Source organism: Camelus ferus, chromosome 34 (assembly GCF_009834535.1).
Source record: "Camelus ferus isolate YT-003-E chromosome 34, BCGSAC_Cfer_1.0, whole genome shotgun sequence".
Classification (NCBI taxonomy): Eukaryota; Metazoa; Chordata; class Mammalia; order Artiodactyla; family Camelidae; genus Camelus; species Camelus ferus.
This window is the reverse complement of record NC_045729.1, coordinates 17,265,692-17,291,652: the sequence shown is the minus strand read 5'-3', so window position 1 is coordinate 17,291,652 and position 25,961 is coordinate 17,265,692. Positions and strand designations below refer to the sequence as shown.

Below are 25,961 nucleotides of genomic sequence, written 5' to 3'. Positions count from 1 at the left end.
TTTTGAGATTCCATGATTCTCTGCCCCACTGCTCCCTGGAAGAAAAAGGGACTGGCCCCCTTTGCACTCCTGAACATGCCCAGAGCCGCTCCCGATGCACTTAAATCAAACTCAAAACGTCTTTGAACCACAGTTTTGATAGACATGTCAGATCAGGCAGGTTATTGGCCCTGACGTGGAACCAGCGAACCACCAAGTTGAAAAGAATCTTAAGATCGTTGGTCAGCATTCTTTTCAAGCACACATGGAACTTTTACAAAAAAAATTAAAAACACACTCCAGGTCACAAAGCAAATCTCAAAAGTAACCAAAAAATCAGTATGATACATGCCACATTCTCTAAACAAAATGTAAGTAAATTAGAAAAAGCCAAGACACCAACCTCCCCGCCCCAATAGCAGCGGAAATGTAAAACACACTCTTAAATAACGCGCGGAATAAAGGATTCAAAATAGGATGTGAAAAATTGAGGGCAGGCCTTTTGGGTTGTTTTGTCTGCTGACAAGCCCGCGGCACCTAGAACACCGCCTGGCACAAAATAGCTGTTGAGTTAAAGAAAGAATGAAGATATGGAAAAGTTAAGTGATATGAAGTACACATGCTCTTGTTAGAGAAGAAATAAGACACAGAATTAGGGAGTAAATGTCCAAGGACAAAAAACAGCCGAGTAAGCCCAAGGAGAGAAGGAGGAAGGACTAATAAATAATAGATGAGCCGCAAAAAAAAAAAAATAGAAAGCAAACAATAGAATCACATTCCATTCAAAACAGAAAGGGAAAACAAAACAAAAATCTTTTTTAAGACTAATGAAACAGATAATCATCGGACATACCGGTCAGATTTTTAAAAAGAAACATAACACAAACACTGTTTGGAATCACAAAGGCAACATAATGGCAGACGCCACTAAGATGACTAACTTGAACAGACAGTTCTATGAAGAACTCCACACTGATGCCTTTGAAAATGCACACAAAATGGGAAATTTCCTGGGAAAATATGGTTTAGTAACATGAACTCAATAAGAAAATAAAAACCTGAATTGAACAAGACCAGTTAAAAGAAAATCCGAAATTAAAAATCTACCCTCAAAAACCCAGCAGTTGGCCCAGGCATTTCTGAAATGAGTTTTACCAGACTTGGGAGCAACAGCCCTCCCCTCCTGTAATGGATTGCAGAGAATGAAAGAGAAGAAACACTCCAAACGCATGACATGCAACTTTTACAACCTTGGCACCAAAAGCAGACACACAGTGCAAGAAAGGAACGCGCTCGTCCAACCTCACTAATAAACATAGGTGAAAAAGTCCTAAATAAAATACAGCCAAAAATAGCAATACAGGAAAATAAGCGCATCGTGAGCAAGTCAGTATTCACCAGGAACGCGTGTAAACTTTGACTCAATAGCTCGATTAATGAAGCTCGGTTCATTCCAAAGTTTAAAGGAAAAAGCCACGTGATTATTTGAATTGATATAGAAAAAGCATTTGATAATTTCATTTAACTTATCCTAGCAGAACAGGAACAGATGGGAACTTCTTTTAGTCTGCTAAAGGGTATCAACAAAAAACCACAACGAATATCCTATTTTTGGATAAAATATTAAAAGCATTCCATTTAAGGTCAGGAATAAAATAATATTACCCACACTCTTAGACAACATTGTGCTAAGACCTGGCCGTACAGCAGGATAAGAAAACAAATAAAATGTAAGAATTGGAAAGGATAAAACCCCAAATTGTCACTATTTGGAGAAGATGTGATTGTCTACACAGAAAACGGAAGGGGCGCGCCATTTCCGGCAGTAGTAAACTCAGTGCGGAGAGGATGGGTTGCCAAGGGGGCGGAGGGTGGGAAGGGATAGACAGGATTTCAAGAAAGCATACTCACGCTTGCTAAACTACATGAAAGGACAGTTTCTGTAAGCCTGCCTGAGCTGGTGCTACAATAAGGAAAGAATGAGCTCTAGACAAATGTATCCATCTCCCCATTCTCACCAAATAGGCAATGAGTAACAGTCACAAATTGTTGGAACTGCATGAGAAACTGGCAAATTCAATATCTGACTGATATCATTAAATTCCAAGTATTTTCTCATTTCTTTTTCAACCCATGAGTTTTTTGGAAGAAATTTTTTCAATTTCAAACACGTGGGGGTAATTTTGGTAATCTTCCAAAATGTGTTTCTAAAGTAACTGCACTGTAGTCAGAATATGACTTTTACAATACAAATTCTGTAGAACATGCTGAGACCTGCTTCCTGCTTGGTTATATGGTCAAATTTCATAAACGTTCCACTGTAGGGGAGATTTCAGCATAACACACTCCGTAATTGATAATGCAAGAAGACAAAGATTCAAAAGGTTATAGAGATTCTGAAAACCACAATTAGCAACCTTGATCTAATAAACTGATTAAGAAAAAAAAAACTGTACCACAGCGCAGAATACGACCAGATTCAGATTTTACAAGTAAACTCTATCAAACAATCAAAACAGTATCAGTGTGCATCATGGGATGCCATGATCATAGTATAAACAAGCCACAGACTGGGTGAAGACGTGTGCATGACACAGGACTCAGAAGGCTAGTACCCATAATATATAAAGAATTACTTTAGGTCAACTAACTGGCAATTCAACAGGAAAAGGAACACATCCAAAGAACAAAAAAATTCACACGACCAATAAACAGGGGAAAACATGCCCATTCTCACTAGTAACCTAGAAAATGTAAAATACAAACATCAGCTAGACAACCATAAAAACTGGTCCCTACTACGCTCTCTACGCAAAAGTTAATTCCACTTAGTTCTAAGATTCATGAGGAAAAGCAATCTTTTAAAACTTTAAGGGGGAAAAAATGGAACATCTTGACGATCTTGCAGGGTAGAGAAGGATTTCTTAAACAACATACAAAGAGGCTCACACATGTACAAAAATACATTTGACTAAAGTTAAATTTAAAAAAACTATCATGAAACACTATTTCATAATGGTCAACTGGCCAAAATTAAAATCTGCTCTCAGGAAGAGCTGGTAAGAAGGTATAAATTAGTGGGAGTATAAATTAGGGTAGTCATTTTAGAGAACAATTTGATTGTACCCTGAAAACATGTGTATCCTCTAAGAGCGAATAATTCCATTCCTGGATAACTCTTCCATGAATGTTCCCAAACACATACGTAAGAGGGTTCATAACTACCTCGCTGGTAGCAGAAAATAAGGGATCAACCTCAATACCTTAAAGAGGAAAATGCACGGCGTAAGCTAAATGATGGTTAAGCTAATCTAAGGAATACGGTAATTCAGTTTCAATGAATGCCCTAGGGCTGCAAACATCAAAGTGAATGTATCAGAAAACAATGCTGAGCAAATTAGCAAGCAACAAAATAACACGCATAGTAGGACACCATCTAGATGAAGCTTATAAACATGCAAAAAATACTATACAGTCTTTGTGTGCATGTACGCTGTGCTAAGCACGCTAAGTAAAAACACAATAATATCCATAAAAATAATAATAATAATAATATCCGTGAAAATGGTAAACGCAAAGCTCAGAACAGGAGTAGCCTGCAGGAAGAGAAGGAGCTGGATGACACACATGCTTCCCTTATCTTTGTCATGACATTTTTTAAAAAAAAAGATCTCAAGCAAACATGACAAAATGTTCTCAGAGCAATTTACATAGGTATTGGTCACAGTCCCTCCTGTAGACTTCTCTGTGTGCTTGAAATATTTCACAACTTTCAAACATATTATCCGTGTCCTCTAACACCTCAAAGCAGACATTTCTCATTTAATGTATCTGGCAATATCCATTCACTTCATATTTGATCACTTCCAGAAGTGGGGAGCTCACTACCATGGGAGATGACTTACTCAGAACGCCCAAGATCTGACCTGACAAGGATGTGTGCTCTGTGGGGGATTTTTCAGTCTTAGATGCCAAAGCACAGAGAGGTTGGGGGGCGGGGGGGAGAGGGATTCGTTGCATATAATGCATTTGCAGAATTGCAGTGAAGTATCTCAAAGCATCAGCTCCTTGCCGGAATACATAAATGTCTGGGACCCCTCGTGACTCCTGCATTAGCAAGACTGCCATCACCATCCATCCATCAGAGACTGTATCCACCCCCATCCATGTGGCTTCTGCGATATCACCCACCAGCCATTCCCAGCTCAGCAAGTGACACTCACCATGTGCCATGACAGCGGCTCCTGCTCTCCTCTTTATAATAGCACGCTTTCTAAATGGGCAGGCATAAAATAATGCTCTTTTTATAACAATCCTGTCATTGGAAGCTTCTGGTATTTACAAAGTCCTTGAAAAAAAAAAAACAGCCTTTGACTGAACTATGTGATGCAGCCAATTCTGTTGGTGGGCAGATTTGAATGTTAAAAAAGTTCTTCCCCAAGGAATCTGAAATCTGTCTTCTTTGAAACTTTTACCACTTGGACCTGATTCTGCCCTTGGAAACCCCCAGGGTAAGTTTCTCCAGCAAAAGTAAGTGCAGCAGTAAGTGTGTGTGTGTGTGTGTGTGTGCGCGCGCATGTGTGTGTGTGTGTGTGTGCGCATATGTGTGTGTGTGTGTGATATCCATCTTATACATATTTCCAATACACATTTTCAATTGTACCCCAGGTTTCTGCTTTTAGAGGAAACCTTTCCATTTCTACGTCTGCCAAGATTCAGATACAAGGGAACTGCAGGCAAAGAAACCTTGGATTATAACAAACATCACTTGAAAAAAAATACAGAGACACTATGGTGGTGATGTTTTTAAAACTTACCTACTTAAAGCAACTGAAACTGGACTATCAGTTGCCTGTCACTTCTGGGAAAATCGTACCTTTGGTTAAGAAGTGTAATTTCACTAACAGATTGTTCATCATTACGGCTTTTATACAGTTGGAATCCAACAAAGTTTCACTGAAAAAAAAATTATGACACTTTATTTTCTTAAGAGCGGATGATTTATGAGAACCACTTAGTAGGCACGCAGGGCATGTTTTATTGGGACTGGAGAGTCTGCAGTGACAGTTCCCTTTAGGGAGTGAGGTCTGGGTGTGCGATGTGTAGATAGTGATCTCAGAAACAAGGATAACTTCACTAGAGGAAAAATCAAACATTGGTTAATGTCTTCTGCCCATGGCAAGAGAGATGAAGGGAGAGAGAAAAAGATACAAAAAAAAGAAGGGAAAAAAAAAAAGGAAGGCAGAGGGAAAAGGGTAAGCTCCACCAGTCCTAAACAAACAGCAAAGATGCAAGAATGCCCACTGTGGGCTCTCCAGCCAAGAACCACAGCGCGGCCGCCCCTCCCCACCCCCAGGGTCACGAGTCTGTCCACGTGAAGGGAGGGCCAGGCAGAGCGGGGGGCCAGATGCCATCGTCTGTCAGAGCTGGTCCTCCGGAGGCGTGTGCAAGACAAGGTCGCTTCTGTGGACCCCAACTCACGCACTGTTACCTCTGCTCAATCCATGCCTAAGACTACATCAACAACCACGAATCCTTACAAGGGCCCACGCTGTTGTTTTTGGCCACCCTGTGGCTTCCTAAACAGATATTAAAGGAAATCTCCAAAACCTGTCATAATTGTTGGTTTTTCCTCTTAAGCCTTGATGTTCGAGCTTTTCAAGTCCAGCCCTGAGCAGAGGTCTGTGTTTCATTTAAGATAATCTCTGCCGTCCAGGCCCAAACAGCCTTGGACGGTTCCAGCTCCCTTCGTCTTCCCCGTTTACGATCGCGAGCCCCTGTAGCTCCTTCCAAAGTTGGACACTCCCCATCCTAAAGATGGGAAGACCTCCAGGAAGGCCCAAGACAATAGAGGCTTGGATTCCGGAAGGCCGAGCCGATTCGGTACAGGGGATGGCGGCGGGGGGCGGGGGATGCAGGTCCGGTCGGCGGCAAGAGCGCCTCACAGACATTAATGGTGTCGCCCACCCTGGAAAGAGAGGAGGCCTGGCGCTCAGGACGCTCCTCTATTAGCGACAGAGGCCAGAGATGACTGGGAACACTTCAGCCTTCTGTAAACAGCTTACCCAGCGTTCAGAATCCGCTGCATCCTCATTTTTGCAAAAGAGCAGTTTGAGTCTACGGGTTCTTTCACACAGTTGGTCTCGTGGGGTGGGGTGGGAGTCCCCAAAGAGAGAAGGCAAGTGGTTAAATGGGACAGAAGCCTCTTGCCACATTCTTTTGACATTTGCCTTATGGAACCAAAGAGGAAACACTCTGCACAACGTAAGCCTCCTGTTTCAAAGGATATGAGATGTTCAAAGGATGGCGTCATCCACCCAGGTCTATGGAGAAGTAAACGGCGCACAGTAGGGCCACAGGCATCGTGTGCAGACTGCTTGGTAGATGAGGCTTCTCCAATCCCTAGGGCAGTTCTAACCACAAGCAGAGCGAGGACGGCAGCAAGTGGGGAGCTGTGTTCTTACCAACTTTGTTTAAAGAAAAAAGCAAACGCACAAAAGCCACAGGTCTCATAAACGGGGGGGCTTGACATTTACTGACCAAGTCCCCAAAACCAGCCCTTCCCTGGAAAGCCAAGCTCACATTTGAAAACGGGGAATCCGGGCAGTGCCTGTACATGCTCAGAAATGTCCAACTGCTCCCTTTCAGCCATTTGGTAACTTCTGAAAAAATGTGCACATAATCCTCGTACTGCAGACGGCACACGTGGGAATGCAGGGGAACCAGTCTGGGCTTCTCCCGGTGCTTTGTAAAGCTCCATGGTCTTCCTCTGGAGGCCCCTTGAACTCAGTTAGCCTGAACATGCACTTCTAACCCAAACAAAACTGCAGAAACAGGTTCCCTGAGCTGAACAGGCTTCCCAGACGTGAGGCCGTCCAAGCTGCCGCCTCGGAACACGCCTCTGTCGGCCCATGCTGAAAAGGAAAGGGCCGACCAACTGCCTGGAGGAAGTTATTTCTTAATTGTAATGAGAGGGTCTTGCTGAGATGCAGGCAGGCTAGGAGCCAAGATGCATGGTCTAGTGGAAGACCTGCCCTCGAGGAGATAATCTGATGCCTTACGATGTCTATGGGAAGCCCCCTCCTTAAAGGGAATGCACCAGGCGCTACAGGGCTGTCGTGGGTTGAACTGTGGCCCCCAAAACCGAAGGTGCAAGTCCTGACCCCTGGAACCTATGAACATGACTTTATTTGGAAAGGGGTCTTTGCAGATGTCACTATGTTGAGGATCGTGAGATGAGATCATGCTAGATTTAGTGCAGGGGCCTAAATCCAAGGGCCAGTGTCCTTCTACGAGACACACGCGGGGAGACGGCCATGAGAAGACAGGGGCAGGGAGTAGGGTGATGTGGCTACAAGCCAAGGAATGCCAGGAGCCACCAGAAGCTGGAAGATGCAAGGAGATTCTCCCCCAGAGCCTTCAGTCGGAGGGTGGCCCTGCCAACACCTTAATCTGGACTTCTGGCCTCTTAAACCATGAGAGAATAAATTTCTGTCGTTTTAAGCCACCCAGTCTGTGGCCACTAGATTACAGCAGCCTTTGAGTCTAAACACAACTGCCAACAGCTGTGTCCTCCTGGAGAGTGACAGATGGCTCCCAGTGGAGAGGACGTTAGCCCTGAGTCTTCTGGACAAGGAGGACGGGGCTGGCGTACTCCAAGCAAAAAGGCTGAATGTGCAAAGGCACTGAGGCATGGCACCGCAGGATACACTCTGAGAACTGCAAGGGGCTGGGAAGTGCTCAGCACAGAGGGCTCACGTGGGCACGAGGGAGATGCAGTTGGAGAGGTGGGTCACCTAGGGCCTTGTGGACAAAGCCAAGAGGCTTGAAAATAACCCCCAGCACTCTGGAGAGCATAAGAGGCCTTTAAGCCAGGGAGCGTCAGGATCAGACCTGCATTCTGGACAGACCCCTGGGACGCCACACAGAGAACGGGCTGGACGGGGTCCTGACGAGAAGTGGGAGGTGTAGTCTGGGAAAGCTGTATGAGGGGATGAGGAGGAAGAGACAAAAATAAGCGGCACTCAGTAGGTGCACGCTGGCAGGTGTGAGGTTCTCAGAGGTGGGGGGACGAGGAGGGAGCACTGCGGGGCCCCGAGGTCTCCAGCTGAGACAGCCACGTTTTTCAAAACCGGTGTCACTGCAGAAGAGCAAAACACACGCATTTTCTTGTTTTATTTTTTACTTAATTTTCTTAACCCAAGGATATAGATATGAAATAAACCAGTGTTGTTTTTTTTTTAAACATTCTTTCTTGGGTTTGTGTGTGTGTGTGTCTTTTTTGGGTGGGGGGTAGGTAATCAGGTTTGCTTACTTATTTAATGGCAGTACTGGGGATTGAACCCAGGGCCTCGTGCGTGCTAAGCCCGGGCTCTACCGCCGAGCTGTACCCACCGCCTCTACACTTTAGTGTTTTAAGGTCTCTTTGGGTCTTAAAGTACATGAAACATCCCCTTCCAGAAAGCAGGGAGTCAAGTCACTGTTCCCATTTGGGGAAACCCTGGCAGGTGGCTGAGGGGACTGTCCCATCCCCGGGCCCTGCATGCCGACGTGATAAGCAGCCTTGTGACACGCAGGCATTCAGCAGTCTAGGGGGTCAGTGCAAAGAGGGAAGGCTTCTGGAGCTTCCTGGAAGAAAGATGGATGAAAACACACGGGCAGTCCTGGGGAACTGCTGTTGCCGAATTCCCGGGGGGTGACTCACGCTGGCAGCCCTACCATCTTCCAGATTTCCAGCTGCCAAACTCCCCTGCTGGAGCCTAAACAAGGAAAACCCAAATGGGATCTTTCTTCCATCCTCTCCCGTCCAGGGAGTGGCTGAAAAAGCCTGGGTGGGGCTGGGGGTGTTTCCAGCACCACCTTGCTCCTCAGGGCTCAGCGGGCCCAGAGACACTAATCTCTTTCTCTTGGGGTTCCTCCTTCTGCCTGCCAGCTCCCAGCTTCAGCCAGAGAAAGGAGACAGAGGGAGAGATGCTAAAGCCAGAAGAGACAAGATTTCATGTCGGGACCCGGCCAGCACCTGCTACCCTCCCTGCGCCCCCTGGGTCTGCCGACATTCTGGCCCATTCTCTGCACACCCCCACATGTGGGTTACCTGCCTCCCCAGCAGGTCAGTCCAGAGTGCCCTTGGCTTGGCAAAGGCTGAAAGAATGCAAAATCACCTGAGCCAAATTCACACCAGTCCCCAATCTCTGCTTACGTGTCCAAGTCTCCGAGACCAAAGACAGGTCAAGCAGGCACCTCGGATACGGACTCACTCCACTTCGGATTAGATGAGGACAGAGAAGGCAGGGAGGCTGGCTCCGGGTCCTCCAGTTGAGCCGAGGCCGTGGCAGGTTGGGCTCCACGCCCAGAAAACACCCGTCAACCCCTGGGTCTGACCAGCGGGGTTTGACCACCAGCTTTGTTTTCCACCTGGGCCTCCAGAGACCTGGACGTGGCCCCAAACACTCCACTGATGGGATAAAGGAGCGCGGGGTTACAACATGGCGCTCGCTGTCATCCGTGCACAGATAACCACTGTCCTTCCTTCCCTTCCTCCTCCTCTTCCTCTTTTTCTCTTTCTTCTCCTCCTCCTCCTCCCTCCTCCTCTCCTTCCCCTTCTTCTGTTTTAATGAGGTCTACTTATTTCATCTCTGATTAAGAGCGTCCATTTTTAGAATTGCAAAGGTGCCCGGTTCAGGATCACAGCATGAAGCAGTTGGAAGCCGCTGCCTAAATGGTACGTGATTGGAAAAGCAAAGACGGGGAAGGCACCAAACGCATTCCAAAGTCAAAGAGCCCTATGAGATGAGCTGAGGGGCCAACGCTGCAATTTCACGACTCATCCAAAGGCTGTGAAGGTCCGCCCTGGGCACTACAGGGAGATAAGCTGACCACTGATGCAGAGTCCACGGTCAGATGGGAACCGGCACTAAGGTGAACAGCATCGTGTTGGAGCATTTATCAAGTGCTCCTCTGCGGACTAGTAACACTTCCCCAGGTCAACACTGCGTGCACGTGTTGGAAAGCTGGAAGAAAAGGAAATCGGTGTCTCAACAAGAGAGCCTTTCTGTTTCTCGGAAGTCAGAGTGACCCTACTTGCCCTCTAAATTGCTTCCAGAAGTTTAAGTTATCGAAGAGAGTTGCATACTCCTTTGGCTGATCATTTACCAACCGGGACACATTTCCTCTTGGAGCGAAAACCATAGCTCATGATTTGTCCCACTGATTCCCCTGCCAAAACCTGGCCTTAGTTCAACTGATGAAATATCTTCATTGGAGAAGCACTCACAATCCATCCACTGCCCCAGGATCATGTTTCCACATGAGCGCTGGGGTCGGAAGATGCAAACAGTTCCGGGATTTGATACAAGTGACCCACCCATTCCCAGGATGAGATAAGTGGCTCCCCGACCAGAACTGGACCCCAGAGCCTAAGATCCTGACCCACCTATGCTCCAGAACATCTGCTCTCCCTCCATCACACATGCAAAAAGAACAGAGGCCGCCCGCTCTCCCAGAGGGGTACCTGACCAATGGGAGAGTTCCGGGAAGTGAGGTCAGTGACCTGACTCAGCCTCGTTCACAGTGAATGACGGAGCAGTGACGGCACCAAGCCAGGCCACGCACTAAAGCCGCCTCTGCGGTCACGTGACAAGCGCCCTGTCTACGCAGCCGCCCCACCAAGCACAAAAGCACGTGCAGTTAGGAACCCAGGAGCTGAGTAAAGGTCCCGAGGGTCCAGTAATGTCTCCCAGCAACAGAGCCCCCCGAAAAAGCCCGAGTTCTCCTCCTCCTTAAATAGTAAACACGTGTATGTTCGCTGAATGCTCAACCACAGGGCAAGGATGAAGGACACTGTGATACATTCGGACGACGTACTAACCTGAATAACCCAAATTCAGGGAGAGAAAGCTCAAGTGTGTTCATCATATGTTAACTACAGGGTTAGGGCTAAGAAAACTGTACTACAACCACAGGATGAAATATTACACAATTAGTGAAATGAGGCTCACAAAGAGTATTTAATGACATTGAGGATTTCTTCTGTTCTAAAATTTAAAAAAAATCGTAATATAAAATTAAATATATTCGGGGTTTCATACATAGCAGAGCAGCTCCCTCGCTGTGATCTATTGAAAGTCAGCCCTCGACACAAGGGGGAAGAAAAATTAAACATACAGTATGATTTTTTTCAACCACCTGACAGGATGCGTTAAAAACAGGTTTATGATATTTTTTCAGGGAGATGAAAAATTGGATGAATTTTTCTTCTCCTTTTTTACTTTACTTCCCTTTTTAGAATTTCTACATTTAGCAGATAACTACTTTTATATACTGAAAAAGGCAAAGTTACTTAATTTGACAGAGGCATGGTTTTAGGGGGCTGGTGATGAAGACAAGGATGGAGGAGGTGCTGAGCTGGAAGGTGGCCAGGCATCCCCAGAGTTACTGTGCTGCACCCCCATCCTGACACTCCAAGCCCTGGGGGCGGAAGGGCCCAGTGTGGTCCCAGACTCCACCCAGGGCCCTGCAGTCCAAACTCTCTGGTTCTGAGCAAGATCTTTCGTGACTCACTGCAGGCCCCTGGGCTGGTCATTTCCTTTAAAATAATCCAGCTGGCAAAGAGCACACCGGGGTGTCGGGAGGACTAATTCATTCATGTTTATAGACAAGCTCTCAGAGATTCCTGGATGGGAGTCACTCCTCGCTAACGAGCGAGCATATTCAGCCGAGTACATTTCCAGGGCAAACTTCCTGCCGCAAATTCTCTAAACTCATTGCAGATGCCCAAATTCTGAGTAACGTTTATGTAAGTTGGCTGGCAGACCGTACATCATTATAATAAAAATGAATCGGATGTCCACTGTCTACAGCCAGCTGAACACCACCCTGCCTGGCCTTCGCGGGGAGTCAGGAGTCCGGGTCCAGCCAGCCCAAGCGGGGCAAACTCTGGGCCGTGCATGAGCAGGACTGCTTGGCCCTGGGCAGGCAGTGGCCCTTCCAAGAGTATGTGTATCTCCACGCTAGGGACGGAAACAGTCAAAGGTGCCATGTAAATCACCGGGACAGGCCCACCGGCCCCAGACCGAGCAAAAATAAAGTCATGATGCAGAAAATCCTGGGTGTGGCCTCAGAACGCTGGGAAAGCGGGGTGTTTTTGAAGGAAAGTAAGAGAAGCAGCTCCCAGAAGAGGACTGGACTCTGGACAACCTGCGGGCGAGGTGTGGCTTGTGGAGCAAGCTGCCCCTGCGCAACGGCCAGCACTTAGCCTGTGCGGTGCTGCAGCCGGCTTCCCACGGCGGGAAGGGAAGGGACCGGACCGGCTGAGGCCTGGGTGGGGGCCGCGGAGAAGGCTCGGCCTCCCCCAAGGCCTGTTCTTCCTTCTCCCGCCTCCCCGCCAGTCGCAGGACAAGCCTGTGATCAAAGTCAGAGTTAGCCCAGACGATACCGAACTGCATCTCAGAGGCTCACTTCCGACTACACCTCAGGGATTTCAGCAAAAGCCAAGATACAAGAAATAAGAAAGGTCCAAAAGGAATTGGTTTGGGGGCAGCTTTCAAAGAAGTTTGATTTACCATGATGACAGGGATAGACGGCTAGTCAGATCAGGGCTCGCCTCCCTCCACCTCACTCTGCTCCAGGCCCCCAGATGCAAGTGAATCTGCTCGCCTCGCCCGTGAAAGGACCTCCTTCCTTCTGCCTCTGGGTTGGCCCTTCCACGTGGAACAGGGAAGAACGAATCTGACACCACGTTGGATCTGTTTCTTTCACCTTTGTATTCCATTGCTTTTGCTCCAAGTTAATGACTAAAGAGATGTTGCCTGTAAGCTGAAATCATACATCACGGTCCATCTCTGGGAACCCTGCTTCCCAGGTAGTAAGTGTTAAACTAAAATACAGCTCACAGGAAACATCCTGTGGACCAGGCTCACCTGCGCGTGTGTGCAGGAAGGAAGACATGAACACATCTCTTCCAGAGGCTGACCAGAACCAGGAAACGTCTGACTTCACTCCCTCCCCTTTCAGTATGAAAGGAGCCTGAATTCCAGCTCAGGCAAGATGGTTCTTCGGGACACTAGAACTAATCTTTTTACTGTCTTCACAGTTTTGTCTTTCCAAGAATGTTAAATAGTTCCACCCATTTTCTTTAAAACCTCTCTTTTGGATGTCATGTCAAAGACTCACAGGGAGTCAGAACACCTCTGACCCTGGAAGAATTTCTTAAGCCAACACTTCTGATTTTCTGGCCCATGAAGGGCCAAGACAGCAAACGAAACTGATGGGCTCCCATGTGCTTCCAAGTGAAGTCTAGGGAAGCGAAATAATGACCTTGGCCCAGGCACCAAAAGACAAATTTAATTTACATGCTTCAGGCCATATATGGAAAAATCATTTAGACGAAAAAAGAAAAGCCCAAACTGCAAGGCAACTGTGGCAAACATCACACACCCCGATGGTATGCGCCGCCTCTCCTGTTCCAGCAGTCCCGGGCCTTGCACATATTTGGGCCTTGTGTTTTCCAGGAGGGTCTGGTCTGAAACGACCGCGACCTTACCCAGCCTCAGTCCCGGGGTGAGACCCCCGCCCCTCCGACTGAGCTCTCCACTCCCGGGCTGCCCCTTCCCTCTCCAGCTTCCCCTCCGTAACCCAGGCCTCGGGGCTCTCCTTATTTGTAACTTCTTAATTTAGATGCAGGCGGGTAGAAATGTATACAAGGGCACAGGAGAAAGTCTTATTTTAGCCAGAACTTACGCTGCTTCGACGGGGCTGTTGGCCGAAGGGGGCCAGAGCCCACCCCCCCCCCCCGCCGTGTGACGGCCCGGGCCACCCGAGGAGTCTCTCCGTGGGATGAGTGCTTTGCACACTCCACAAAGGGAGATGTCTGCGGACACGTTCTGCATGCCTCTAGCATCCTTCCCTGTGAAGCCCCCCATCCCCGGAGGCTGTCAGTCAAGCAAGGTCTTCTGGATGAGAAGTTGTCGAGTTTATTCTTAAACCACAGAGATTTTAAAGGATGTCCGTATTCAGAAATCCTCAGTCCCCTCCTAACACCCAACCCCTCCAACACAGAGAGAGAGACAGAGAGACAGAGAGAGAAACTCCCACGGGAGGAGGGAGCGGGAGGCCTCAAACAAATGTAGAAGCCAGCACCAACCTCCCGCCCCTGGGCACTGTCTTTGCAACCATTTTGTCACGGACTGTTGCCCTCAAATAAATTCCTGCTTCTTCACGTATCCTTTCACACGTCCCTGCTCCCGGCCGCCTCCTTTACTCTGAAGCCTGTGTAGACAGGAAGCTCCTGGTGCAGTAATTCCCAGCCTGCTCGGCTCCCAGCACCCTCAGTGTCTCAGGGGTTTTTACACAATGCCCCTTGGCCACCAAAAAAAAAAAAAAAAAAACCCAAAAAACTTAATAATTTCATTTAGTACTTAGTTTAAGTCCAAATAATTTAGTAAGTGTTTATGTCCTGACAACCTGGTAGCCATTTGGGAACAAATACACAGGGACAGAAAGAAAAGGTGACATTTTATTCCATCCTTCATCCTCAATACTGACTAAAAGGATGTGTCCACCTGCTGGACACCATCAGCTCCTCTTTCCTGGGAGTGTTGTGGGTCCTGACACTCTCACCCCGTTCCACAATAATCTGTGCAGAAGCTGTGCTGCAGCCACAGAAAACTTGGCTTCACGAAGACATGGTGATGCTGACGGAGACGTCGCCTGGTTTAGCACTGGCACTGCTGGGGTGGCAGTTCCCGCGGTGTCTGACGGATGTCAGGTACCGCTGGGTTGCCCCCCAACATATTTAAAAGCTCCTGGACTTCTGTGAGTTCGCTGTAGCACCCTGGGGTGTCTTGGGGCATAGTTTGGGAAACACAGTCTTCCTGCCTTAAGAAACTTTCTCAACATAATGAGACCATCTGTTTGTGGCTCTCTCCTGAGTGTACGTGTGTTGTGTTTGTAAATAACCCGCAACCAAAGCAAACACAGGTCCACACAGGACTAAAGCGTGAGGGGAAGGCCTGAAAAGGCACACAGCATGCTGCAAGCTGCAGCTCCCTCTGGGGGACAGTTAACACCGGGAGGCGATGAAGTCATGGAGGCTGCGTCTTATCTGTGATGGAATTTTTCTTGAGGATCATGTTTTCATATGCAGTTTGTTTATACAACGATAAGCGAAACCCCCACAGTGCTCACGGACCCACACACAAAACCTTCGCCTTCACACCACTGCAGCCAGGGCCAAGTTCCGCGTAGAGAGGGCCTGTCCCACATGCCAGGGGAGGAGCCGTCACTCAAGGGCTCGGCGGGGACACGGCCGGCCAGTGAGGGCTTCTCACTCAGGGGCCCTGACAGCGGCTGCCTCTTAAGAAACCTCCAAACTTTCTCACTTCCTACATCACGGATTCCCAGGGTAGCGGCCAGGGTCCCCAGGGGCCTTCCACCCTGACCCCTCCCACCACTGCCCCAGGGTCTGTCTGTTCACTCCACCCTCATCATGACTGCTGCTGTGGCAGAGACGGGATTGTCCCTCAGGGTCTGGAGCTGCTGCCCGGAGGCAGCTGGCAAGGTCCACACGTCCCAGCCTGCCTGGGCCAGACCCCCCTCCTCCAAGGAAGGAGAGGCAGGTGGAACCCTGAAATCCCAATGGAAGGAGGACTTCCCCACCCTATAGTCAAACAGGACTGACCCCGCAGCACCTGCCACGTCTGGCCACTTCGCTGCTCCCTCACTCACTGACATTTCCCTGGGTGAGAACGCCCCGGGGGGAGGGGAGGCCACAGGGAGAGGAGGGAGCCACTCCCTGAGAGACAAAGAGAGCCAGCGAGAGAGCAGCAGAGGAGCCAGAGCTGGAAACAATGAATAAAAACACAGTAAGATAATAAGTTAATAGGTTAAATAAAATAATAATAAACAGATAAAATAACTAAATAAATAACAATAAATAAATTAACAAATAAAATAATAAAAATAAATACAATAAATAAATAATAAATAAATACAATAACTATAAATAAATACAACAACAATAAACAAATAAAATAAAAGTACATAAAATTGTGTGGGGCAGCTTCGGTAACAGTTTTACTTTGTAAGCTGTGCTTCACCCTGGAGCTACGTTGCCCAGAGTGACCTGTTTCTTCATTCTTCTTACCAAATACAAGAAATGCGGGGGAGCGGGGATAAAGGACAGGGTCTCAGAGCTGACCAGGCCTGGGTCATTCTGGTGGGTCATCCTGGTGGGTCCCGGGGGTGGTCTGGGGGCAGCACAGCCGGAACCGGGCTCCCTCCGGCCGGGGGTCCCTCAGGTCCCGCAGACCCCAGGCAAGGACCGAGGCCCAGAACAGCCCCAACGTGCAGACCTCAGCCTTCACGCCGAGGGTCCACGAAACAGCAGAGGATAAAGAGGGTGAGAGGCTGTGGCACGGATGCAAATCACGTTTCAGGAGATGAGCCCGGGGTCCAGCCTCACCTCTGCCCCTCCCTCACTGGGCGGCTCTCCAGCAAACTGAGCCCCTTCTGTTCCCAGGGCTTCCCTCTGCCCTGGGAACCTTACAAAGTGTCTGAGAGAACGACCTAGACTCATGATTTTTTTTTGACCCTCAAACGGTCAGTAAGTCACCTAGTGTCTTCAAGAGGGCCCGAGGGAGCTCTGCGCCACAGAACATGCTGATAAACCGGCCAGGGCCTCTGCTCAGCACAATGTGATAAACTCCCCTCGGCCCCGAGTGGAGCCCCAGACGGGACTGCTGAGCCCCGCTCCCCGGCTCCCAGCTTCCTCTCGCTGTGGTCCCAGCCTCCTCCTCACAAAGGCCCCAGATGATGCATAATTTATTCCACATGTTTGTTTGTGGCGCCTGCCAGAGGCATCTGTCGTAAATGTTTCAATACTTTAACTTCAGATGAGTCTTCTTTTGAAATAATTGTCCCCAGGGTGGTGCACTGAACAGTAAATTAACACCCGTCTATCCACGGGCCTCCTCTTGGCAAATGTCCCCCTTCGGTGCTCCCCATAAAACATTCATTGAACGCAGCATCGCAGGCAGCGCCAGGCTGGGTGGGAGGACGGACAGGTGCCGGCACCCGCACGGCATAAACGTGGGTGACGGCACCGCCCACGAGGGGAACTCCTGGGACTAGTTCAATACGACTTTGTTTTAAAGTCCTTTCCAATGACACAGTTTATAAAACAGACTCTTTCCAGACCCACAGTCCTGCCGTTTCCGCAGCCTGCCACGGGCTACTGGCTCCTGGCTCCTGGCTCCTGGACACAAAAAGGTGTCTTCCCTTCTCATTGAAGCCTTCAGTGTCCTGACCTCACCTGTGTCCCTCCCACGGCGCCATCACACACACACGCGCGCACTGACGCACCCCCCCCATGCTCACACCACCAGCCCACCCTCCCCACTTACATGGGCATTCCCAATGGCCCAGAGACAGTCAGAACCACCGATCACTCATGCATTCTTCCATCATGTCAGTAGCCAGCATTTTTGTGTTTTTTGTTTCTATCCCCAGACAGCCTCTCAACTTCCCCGGGCAAGGACCTGGCTTAAGAGATCAACCAGTGGCCAGCAGATCCCAAAGCGATGCTGACTTATAACTGGACGTCGGTACCAGTCCCCTGCCACTTGCCCTCCACACCTGGTCTCCCCTGCTCCCTTCCTCCGCTTGGTGTTCCTGGTGCTGAACCCTAAAAACCGTATTTCCCCGAAAAACTTAACAACTGACTTCGGTTAGATTTGGCCAGTGGGGGGCACTGGTGTTAGACTGGCGGGCAGGAGGGGGAAATTCGGGGTTTTTCTCCCCCACTCCCTCTATCTGCTTCCAGTGGCATCTCCAGAAAGGGCCGCGCCTCCTGCAGGGCGCCAGCACCCATAGGGTTTTGGTGATGCCACTTCCCTCCTGTCTTTCCAGTCCCAAGAGTGAGAGCAGCTCCCTCCTGTTGTTAATCTCTGTGCTTGGCCTCACCAGCCTCTGTCTGCCTCGATTTCCCCAATTCTAACACCTTAATAATTAGTTTCTCAGATTAATTTCCCTCCACTGAACTAGGGGGCACGCGGTGTTTTCTGACGACACCCTCACTGGTCCAAAGTTTACTCAAAGGGAAGGAGGCGTGGCTGCCATGAGAACGGGTCGGAGGGACGAGAGGCAGAGGTCAGGACAGCTCCCCGGCCCCGCCAGCCACGGCCCCTGCCAGCTGTTCTCCACTTAGAGCTTTATCATCTTGTAGGAACAGAGAGAAATCTTGCCCTGGAGGAAAACTTGAGAAAACCTGCAAATCTGCCCAGGATAGACTATTCCAGAAAAGGTTCCAACTAATCCAGCAGAAAAAAAGAAAACAAGCTTATTCTCTTATTAGAAGTTCCAGCGCCATATTCTTCCTCGGAAACACAATACGTCTCTGTGTTTATCGTCCCCAGTTCTCCGCTGAACCTCTTGCTGTAAACTGAGCTAACGCCACGCACTGCTGTCCTCAGTGGAAACACGGCGTCAGCCCACCAAAGTTTACACAAAACCACCAAAGAGCAAACAGGCTGGCTAGCTGTCTTGTACCCCTCTTCCCTGTGACGACCACAGACCTTCCTGCCTTTAGAAGAAGGAAGAAGAACCAAACAGGAGTCTTCGGGAGGGTGTGAGGATCTTTGAAGGGGAACATTTGAAAGGCAGAGGAGCGTGAAGGTCAAAAGCACTGCTCTTGAGTCAGACCGTCTGTCCACATACACACACTGAGCAAGTTCCTTATTTCTAGATAAATACGTCTCAGTTTCCTCAAGGATAAAACTGGAAATAATAATGGTTTTGAGACTTAAATGAAATAAAACCCATAAAGACCTGCGCGGAGTAAGCACACCATAAACACCACTTATAATTCATCATTTTGTCATCCTGACCGCGCCCAAAGCCTTGAAAACCAGAACAGGAGACATAAAAATAGCCCAAGGGCCACCATCTAAACTATATGAGACAGTCTGTCCCCCAACGTCACAGGCTAAAGACCAACGTGATCTCTCACGTCCACAGAGAAAAGCACCAGCTCTCGGAACTGCAGAGGCTGCAACGCCATCTCCCCACGCGACAGCTGAGGCAGGGGAGGCCGGAGACGGGCTCAGCTACCTGGAGAAGCACCAGGAGGCCCTCTGGCCTTACCACCTCGTCCCCCCAGGTGTGGACACGTGGTTATACCTCATCGCAGAACACCGCCCTTCAGATCAGCATCCTGTGGATGGGGTGTGAATTCTCCTTGGTGAAGCCCTACAGAGAGAGTTCAAAAAGAATGGGCTGTGGCTAACACCATACTTCTTAATGGTGAAAGGCTAATATTTTTCTCTTAAGATCAAGAACGAAACAAAGAAGTAGATTCTCATCACTTCTATTCAACATTCCATAAGAGATTCTAGCCAGGGCAATTCGGGGGAAAAGGAGGGATGGAGAGAGAGAGAGAATGCATTCAGGTTGGGAAAAGAAAAAGTAAAACTAACTCTCTTTACAGATGACATGATCTTAAAAACAGAAAATCCTCAGGAACCTGGTTAAAAACTACTAAAATTCATAAATTAGTTCAGCAGAGTTACAGGATATAAAATCAATACACGAAAATCAATTATACTTCTATACACTAGCAATAAACAATCCAAAATTGAAATTAAGAAAACCATTATGCCTGCAATCGCATGAAGAAGAATAAACGATTGTAAACATTTAACAAAAGACATGCAAAACCTGTACTCTGAAAATATAAAACATTTTTAAAGAAATTAAAGATCTAAATAAATGGAAAGCTATACCATGTTCATAGATTAGAAGATGCAGTATTGTTAAGATGGCGCTATTTCCTGAATTAACCTACAGATTCAACTCAATCCCTGTCAAAAATCCCAGTTTAGGTTTTTTGCAGAAATTGACAAACTAGTCATAAAATTCAGAAGGAAATGCAAGACACCCCAAACTGTCAAAACAATCTTGAAAAAGAAGCACAAACTCAGAGTCACATTCCCAATTTCAAAACGTACTACACAGGTGCAGGAATTAATCAAGATAATATGGTACTGACCTAAGGAAGGACATATACATTAATGGAACAAAACTGAGTGTCTAGAAATGAACTTGTACATTTATGACACGTGGATTTTTGATGAGAGTGTCAAGATAATTCAATGGAGAAAATGGAGTCTCTTCAACAAATGGTGCTGGAACAACTGAGTATCCTTGCAAAAAAAAAAAATCTGGACCCCTTATTTACATCACACACAAAAACTAACTCAAAATGGATCATAGACCTAAAGATAAGAGTTCACACTGTAAAATTCTCAGAAGAAAAGCTGGAAGTATATCTCTATGTTATTGGATTAAGCAATGGTTTCTTAGACATGACACAAAAGCAAAGTGACAAAAGGAAAAATAGGTAAATTGAACTACATCAAAAAAAACACTTTTGTGCAGCAAATTGGATCAATTAAATAAAAAAATCCATATAATGGGATAAGATATTTATAACTCATATTGTCTGATAAGGGACTGGTGTTCAGATTGTGTAAATAACTCTTAACACAATAATAAAAGGACAATTAACCCAACTTTAAAAAATGGGCCAAGGATTTGAATAGATATTTTTCCAAAGAAGACATAAAAATTGCCAATAAGCACATGAAATGATGCTCAAGTCATTAGTCACTATGGAAATGCTCATGAAAACCACAATGAAATACCACTTCACACAACTAGGATGGATAAAAAAGTTAAAAAGACAGATAACAACAAGTGCTGGTGAGGATGTGGGGAAATTAGAGCCGTCACACACTGCTGGCTGGCATGCAAAACAGTGCAGCCACTTTGAAAAATATTATAGCAATTCTTCAGCATGTTAAACATAGAGTGACCATATGAACCAGCGCTTCTACTCTCATGTGTATGTCTCAAAGAAGTGAAAACACACATCCACACAAAAACTTGTAAGCAAATGTTCATAGCATCACTGCTCTTAATAACAGCTGAAAGGTGGGAGCCGTCCAAAGGTCCATCAACTGCTGAACACATAAATAAAATTAGGTCTGTCCAAAGTACGGAATATGATGTGGCCATAAAAAAGAACGGCGTAGTGAAATGGCTACAACATAGGTGAATCGTGAAAACATTCTGCTAAGTGGAAGGAGAGAAATACCACGTTTTGCATGATTTCATTTACAAGGAAGTCCACAGCAGGCAGATAAGAACAGACAGTGGGCTACTTGCTTCCCAGGGGAGAGGGTTTCTTTTTGAGGTGATGAAAATGTTTTAAACTCAGGTTGTGGGAGTGACTGCACAAATCTGTGACTACACTAAAACCTACCAAATTGTATAATTTAAATGGGTGAATTTTATGGTCTGAGGATTAAATTGCTATAAAGGTGTTTTTAGAAATGAACTTTATATCTTAAAAAAAATTTTTTTAAAGCAATGGGGATCAGGTGGAGCTGAGTTTGACTACTAGCTCCCCCTCAACAAGCTTTGTGGTCTTTGGGAAGTTCCTCTGCCACCTCGGCCTCAATAAGTGGTAGCTTTTTATCACTCAAGAGGAAGGGGTGCAAGGGGAGACGGGATACGCAGCCTCAGGGTTACAATGAAGGCAGAGCCAAGGTGACCCTGAAAGAAGCACATCCAAGACCACCAGCCAGACCTCGATTCTTAGTCCCTGTCTGTTTCCCAGAAGCAAGTGCCCTTCCCGACCAGCCCGCCCACAATGGTGCCCCCGAGCCCTGTGAGGCCGTGGGGCTCGACCTCAACTCTTCCTGGAGGCGAGGGCAGCCTCCTTCCCATCAGACAGCAACGCGTGCTCCTCCCTTCATCTCCCACCTCTGGCTACACTTACAGCAAGGACAGGAGCATTTCCAGTATTAGCAGAACTGAGGGAACACAAGAAGGATGCTGACAGTCAAATTCCAGGCCATTTCTCTTCTTACACCGCTCATTTGGGAAGGTCATTCCGCCCCCCCCCCAGTGCCTATAAGGCATTAGATGCTTTGAGCTTTGCATTCTCAACAGTGTAATGAAAATAGATGTTGAATGCTAAAACATAAACATATGTATCATTCATAACGCATTCAGATGGTTTTCAATTATTCATGGTTCCTGAAAGTTACTTGACCTGTCAAGCATATATATCCAAGCAGTGTTTATATGAGCCTCAATGTACGCAATTCCAGCTCCTTGGCAGTCCCGTCTATGGAATTAAAATTAAATGAGGCAGTGGTCAATAAAAGTTACATGTGATTTCCACAAAATTATCCATTGCATCTTGCCCCGGGGTGGAGAAAGTCACGTGGGATAGCCAAAGCTGCCAGAACACAGTATGTTTGCTCTCTGATGAGAGTGGTGGAGATGATCAGTCTTCCCTAAGAATGAATTCATTTTTTCCTCAAATAATTGGTGGTCTTGGACCTACTGTTTTTCAAGGGAAATAACTCAGATGGCCACCCTCTTTCTCTTCTAAGTCCTGTTTTCTTTTCTTTCTTTTTTTTTTTTTTAAAAAAAAAAGCTAGTATCCTGGGCTCAAAAACACCACATTCTTCTGTTTTGGTGCTTGAATAAATTTGCATGTTAACATGAATGGTTCCAACTTAAAGAATGTAAAATTAAATGAAATCTGAATTCAAGTCCAAGATGGAGAAAAGACACATGTAAAAACAACAGATTGTCAACCTCGCTGATTTTTTTTTTGGGAACCAAATTAGGAAAGACATAAACACACACACGCACGCTTGGTTTCAAAGAAGGGCAGCACTCGGGGGAGACAGGCACTGCCAAAGAGCCCACCCCAGCCCCCACCGGACCCCCACCGCACACGCACCGCGAGTATTTACAGATCACAGCACAGATTCTGAGGCTCTGTTTCAATGTCTAAATGCCACCATAAAACTCAGAAATACGACTCACAAGCCAAGTTCACCATCATGTCCCTACTGCGGAGGCCCACCCAGATAAAACAAAACGTGCGGACCAGCGTATGAGCCGCTCGGCCCTGAGAACCATTTCTCGCTTTGTCCTTCGACATCCCCAGGGCACCTGAAGGGGCGCATCACCTCAGGGTCAGCTGCACAGACCATCAGGGACAGACCGGGGTTGGAATCCCAGATGCACCCATCATTCACTGGCTTGGGTGATCTCTGGCCAATGACTTAATCTGTGGACATAACTTTTTTCATGAGTCTCCATTTAACCTAAAAATTGTGCCAGTCTTAGGCACTTACTGTGAGAGTAAAATAACCCCACGCATGGGAACAGTGCCTGGCCCGGAGCAAGAACTGGGTAAGGGCGAGCTGCCCGAGCTACGGGCGCTAATATCATTCCACGTGTAGGCGACGCGGTCCAGAGGAGCCAGGCTTGAAATAGGTGCTTTCTTCTCCGACCTGCTCTCTCATTTCGTCCAGACACTGCCATCCGGGAATGCTCTCATTCCGTCCTGTCCCACCACCGTCAGCCCCTTCTCCAGCCCCGCCTCTGTCCACAAAGGCATTCCCAATGAAATGACCACAAGGTCTTAAGAAATAATAAGGATGGTGAGCATCAGGCACCAGCGTCTTACCTCATCCTCACCCTCAGTCGTACTGGTTCCCAACTTCTGGACCACGGACTTGTCACTCTCCTTCAGCATCTTCTCTCGAACTTTGGTTTCATACTCAGGCCGGGAGTGTTCCTAAAACCCAGAGTCCAAGAGTGGTTAGTAAACAGGTGCAGGACAGCCTTGGCCTGTGGGTTGTAACCAGACACCACAAGTACAGTAAATCAGGATCTGGGATCGGATGCTATTGGGCACTAATGGCTGCACTGCACACAATGGCCACTCCACACACAACGGCCACTCCGCACACAACGGCTGCACTGCACACAACGGCCACTCCACACACAACGGCCGCACCGCACACAACGGCCACTCCGCACACAACAGCTGCACCGCACACAAGCACGAAGCGTCCAGACCAGGGACACAACATAGGGGAGAGAGGGGACACATGACACTTGCTGGCACACTGAAAACCAAACCTGGGCACGTTCCTGGGGGTGGCGCCAGTGTTGAGAAAGGAGAGAGGAAATGTTAACCAGGCAGCTGATACGGAGAGGAGCCCTGTGCTTTTACACCGCAGTTTGCCCAAAGGCCACGGGCTGTATCTGCTCCTCCCACAGTCCATCCTCAGACCTCGACTTGCAGTTTCAAGAAGCCAAATCCCCGCTGGAGAAACAGACGTGTCCGCCCCGCCAGCTGGGAGCGAGGGCAACAATAAAACCCCCTCCCTGCTCCACTATTCTGCAAAATGGCGACCAATAAACCTCAAAGTTAAAGGTGGCCACAGGGAACCTGAAAACTCACTTGCCTGGACCTGTTTCCGGTACAGCCGAGGTGAGTGACTCATTGGCAAGTACACCAGTGCTCAAGAGACATCACCGGGCCACCCGGCAACACAAACCCGAGTGGTGAGTCACAGATGTGACAAAAAGTGCCCGACTAATCAGAAAGCGCGTGGTGCGACCATCGCGGATGCTGGGGCGGGAAGATGGATGACTGACTTCAAAGAGAACCACAGGCGGGCCCTCCCTGCAGCTCCCAAAGATGAATATCCACAGGTGTGAGGGCTTCACCTGCCTGCATCATCGACCGATCACGCCGAAATACTCTCAGAACCATGGTCTGCAATTTTGCTCCGCGGCCTCTGAAACGGCTGCTTCTCTTCTATTTTTCTCCTCGCGGGAGATGTCAGCTCAAAAACCACAGCAGGATCTTTTTGCTGAGGACCACTGTGCGGACGCTAAACCCCTTCAAGCTAGAGCTGCTTCCACCCTGTCACGGTCTGCAAAGGAGCTGAGGAGCCCTCCCTCCTGACTGCAGGGTGATCCTGACCTGCCCCCAACTCTCCAAAGACACACCGTGACGTCACACAGAGGCATGTCCTTGCGTCCCTCTCGGGGCGGCTGTGCCCACCTCACCGCACACTGGGCCCCGGTCTCGGGTGTTTAAAACAAGTTGAGAGCTCCTGGCACAAGACAGGAGTCTGGGACTCTCAAAGCAGCATCTTGGGCTGCTCCGCTTTCCAACCGAAGCAGGCCAGACAAGGCTCTCCCTGCCTATAGACAAGAAGGTCTGGTGAGGGGACAGGATTCCTCAAAGGCAGAGAGATGGCCAACTGAGCTCCTGGCCAGAGCAGAATCTAGACCCTGTGAGGGGAGGGCCAGCTTACCCAGCTATGGGCAGGTCGTCCTTAAACACCACCTCCCTGGAGGGGTGGTCTGATGCTAAATCATCACAAAGACATAACCCCTCCCACGGAGATGCTGGGAAGCATCTCCCAAAGCTACTTCCACCTGGCTGGTCCCCAGGCCAGCTCAGGACAAACCTGCACTGATGTGAAGGCGTAAACCCAGAGACCCACTCAACAAACGTCTTCAACGAAAAGCTGTCCTGGCCTACATGGCAGTGGGTCAGTGGTCCTCTCTTCCTCCTAAGCAAGCGGCATCTGGCACCCAAGCCTCCCCCTTGACCTTCAGGAGGCTCACAGAAGCACTGGGACACGTCCGTGCTCTGGGTCACGTTCTCTGACCTCATGCTGTGGGGCACCAAAGAGACGAGAGGGAGAGGAAAGCTGAGTCAGATCTCCAGGCCACCACAGGACTCGTGCCTCGTGCCACTCTTTCCCAGGGAGGCTCACAGGACACCTGGCTACCCGTCAAGTCCACCGTCTCACAGCTCAAGAGAGGAGAGAGGGTTTCACTCTGGGTCCCGTGCCTGTCACTCATGGCCGCGCCCGTGCAGCCAAACTAGAGAAGGAGCCACAGCAAGACTTGGTAGGTGACAGGCAGATGCAAGACAATCTACTTCCAGGGGGAAAGAAGGCAGTACGTGGGAGAACTCACTTCTTCCTCGTCTATACCGGTCAGGTCCCAGAAGTAGCCCAGGCGCATCTGCAGTCTCTTCCAGTTTTCAAGAAACATGGTGGCTTAGAGAGAAAGAAACAATTCCATTAACT

At 48.2% G+C, this 25,961-nt stretch overlaps 1 protein-coding gene across 3 annotated transcripts in view; it reads right to left on the bottom strand.

Annotated features, from left to right (window-relative positions):
• The window catches only part of ANO2 (anoctamin 2), a 253,652-nt gene that overhangs the window by 95,906 nt on the left and 131,785 nt on the right, over positions 1–25,961 (bottom strand). For 2 of the 3 annotated variants that reach the window (XM_032473471.1, XM_032473473.1), the window contains 3 exons: positions 25,849–25,931; positions 23,986–23,997; positions 23,528–23,638 (listed from right to left, as the gene is read on the bottom strand). In XM_032473471.1, coding sequence (XP_032329362.1) covers positions 23,528–23,638; positions 23,986–23,997; positions 25,849–25,931 — 206 coding nt within the window. The remainder of the gene's footprint in view (positions 1–23,527; positions 23,639–23,985; positions 23,998–25,848; positions 25,932–25,961) is intronic. The other variant, XM_032473472.1, reaches the window with a different exon arrangement.